This window comes from Tupaia chinensis, unplaced genomic scaffold (assembly GCF_000334495.1).
Source record: "Tupaia chinensis unplaced genomic scaffold, TupChi_1.0 Scaffold000024_1, whole genome shotgun sequence".
NCBI classification, from domain to species: Eukaryota; Metazoa; Chordata; class Mammalia; order Scandentia; family Tupaiidae; genus Tupaia; species Tupaia belangeri.
The window spans coordinates 164144-166983 of NW_006159454.1; the positions used below are offsets into that span (position 1 = coordinate 164144).

At 43.6% G+C, this 2840-nt stretch overlaps 1 protein-coding gene across 1 annotated transcript in view; it reads right to left on the bottom strand.

The window, feature by feature from the left end:
- Positions 1–2840, bottom strand: part of CRKL (CRK like proto-oncogene, adaptor protein) — a gene marked incomplete at its 5' end in the record, with an annotated part of 36449 nt that overhangs the window by 17658 nt on the left and 15951 nt on the right. The window contains 1 exon segment of the mRNA XM_006140192.3: positions 887–1352. Within this exon segment, the coding sequence (XP_006140254.2) occupies positions 887–1352 (466 nt within the window).

The window sequence follows — 2840 nt, forward strand, 5'->3', positions numbered from 1 at the left end:
TCCAGAGACATAGCCATTACGCTAACTGCTGATCCCCAAGGGTCTGTCTCCATTCTCCTCTCGGGATCTTGGGCATGACGCACATGCGCCCAGCATGAGTTTAAGCCACTGGGTCCAGGACTTGAACGGTGCTTGACTACATAGGAGTCCAGCGACATAGCCATTATGCCAACTGCTGGTCCCAGTTTTCTAATTTCTCTGAATGTAACTTTAAATGAACAGGTAGCGTGGTGATTAAGGTGCTAGATTCCCACATGGCCAACTGTGGTTTTGAATTCCAGACCTGGAGGTTTTCTCTTTCTCTGGTCAAATTAAAAAATAATAGTAATAAAGATAACTAAAATTGAAAAAATAGGGGTTTTTTTCCCAATTTTTTTCAGATTATTATTATTTATTCTAATTTGTTTAACATTCAATCACTATACATCATCTGGCTTATAAAGAGAATATACCTAACATGAAATACTTCTCAGACCAGTCCAGTGGAGAGTATTATACATGTTAAAATCAACAAATAAACCATTTATCTTTTTTTTCTTTTGAGAGGTTTTTGCTATAGGGTATATGTGGAAAAAAATAATTCTTTTTTTTATTATTTAATTGTATTTATTCATTCATTTTTTAAAATTTGATTTCATCACAGAGAGAGAGAGAGAGCGCGCGCAAGCAAGCTACCAGGTCCAGGACTTGAACCATGATCAGTCATGTGGGAGTGTCCAGCACCTTATCCACCAAGCCACCTGCTGGTCCCCAAAAAAATAATTCTTAAAAAAAAAAAAAAAAAAAAAAAAGAAGGAGCAGCCATAACTTTACAGAAACTAAATTAAGACTAAAAATGAAAAACAAATTTCAAAGGACTCCAAAAGCCGGTTTTAATGGATTTTACCTCTAATGCCAAGGCAGTCTTGTCATAAGCACAGGGTACTCTTTTCTGGATTGCTTTCGCAAAGACAGGTCCATTCTGTGTGGATGGCAAAGGGTTGATCGCTGCCCCAGGGGTACTGGAAACTGCAGGAAGAGGAGTTGTGGTCTGTGGCTGAGCATACGCGTGAGCAGGTTCTGGGATCCCGTAACTGTTGGAATTCCTATTTCCATGTTTCCCGTGTGGCGAGGATCTCACAAGCTTTTCAACATAAGGGACAGGAATCATTCCAACCCGGCCATCCTTGTTCCGGGCACTCCACCACTGTTCTTCAGGCTTCTCTATGATCACAAGGATCTCACCCTTTTTAAAGGGCAGGTCTTCAGCATCATTCCCAGGGAAATCATAGAGAGTCCGTACATATTCCAGATTTTCTTCTGCTGTAGGCAGGTTGGGTGCGGAGACAGATCCCATTGGTGGACTTGGGTACCTTAAAAGAGAAAGAAAATTACTCTAACAGCAGAATCTTACTCTACACCAATAAGTCAAACTTCTAACAATAGAAAAGTAACTCTTTAATGAACTATTTCCCCTTTCTAAGGTCTCAGTACTTATTCTGCCATGTTAGTCTCTGTAGTCTGTATCCAAACAAATATGAGTACCCTAATTAAGCCTTTTCAAATTACATGCCAAGTACAAAATATACTCACACATCCCATCTCTACTCTACAGAAACCTCTTGCTTGGGGGCCAGACAGTGGCACACCATTAAAACACGACATTCTCCAAGGTAATCCCACATGGGAAAATTCCTGGTTCAGGTCCAGAAACCTCCGTGAATATGTCAGACACATGCCTGCTCATGATCTAGGGCCGGGTGAGGGCGGACTGTGTATCACAATCCTGTTGAGAGTTGCTTGTCTCTTTTACGTATGGAAAAAATACACTTTACAAAAGGGGGTTGGGGCAGCTGGCAGTATGATGGTTAAGGTACCTTAACCACATGGCTGATTACACGGTTCGAGTCCTGGACCCAGAGGTTTGAAAAACAGGCCAGGTGGCCAGGCATGTGTGTGTGTGTGTGTGCCCAAGGTCCTGGGAAAAGAAGGAACTACATTACGGCATCCCACCAAGGGGTGCTTTCTTTCTCCTTCTCCCCCCTTCTCCTCTCCGCTCTTCTCTTCTTTCCTCTCTTTTCTCGCTGTCAGCAAGTGCACACACCCTATGGCTAAAACTAACTGAAACTAAAAGCAAAACAAAACTAAGATCCCGTTGGGAGTGCTGTCTGTGTCTGTCTTTCTCCTCTGTCTCGCTTGCTCATGGAAAAAATAAAAAACTTAAGGGGAGAGTGGGCCAAAGGGCCGGCAGGTGTCATGGTGGTTAAGGTGCTGGATTCCAACATAGCCAATCATGGTTAGAGTCCTGGACCTGGAGCCTTGAAAATCACACCAGGCGCATGTGTATACTTCCCCAAAACCCCAGGACAAGAATGGAGGAGGGGCATTGGCGGGTGGCATGATGATTGAGGGTATGTGACTCCCACATGGCTGACCATGGTTCGAGTCCCGGACCTGGCAGCTTGCTTTCTCACTTTCTCTTTCTCTCTATCCCAATCAATGAATGAATAAATAAAGTTAAATAAAAATTTTTTGAAGAGGTTTTTGCTATAGGGTGCATGTGCTCACCAGAAAGAGAGAGACAGAGAGACAGAAAGCGAGAAATCACCTCCCAGGAGGGATGACCACACTGCAATCCCTTCTCCTCCATTCTCCTCTTGGGATCTTGGGCACACACACACATGCGCCCAGCGTGAGTTTAAGGCACCGGGTCTTGTACTTGAACCACGCTCAACTACGTGGGAGTCCAACTGATGGTCCCGGAAAAAAAAACATTTTATCATTACTTGTACCACGCCCCCCCCCAATTTTCTGAAGCACAGATCTACACTAGATCAACAAACCCTGGGCTTCATTCTGTG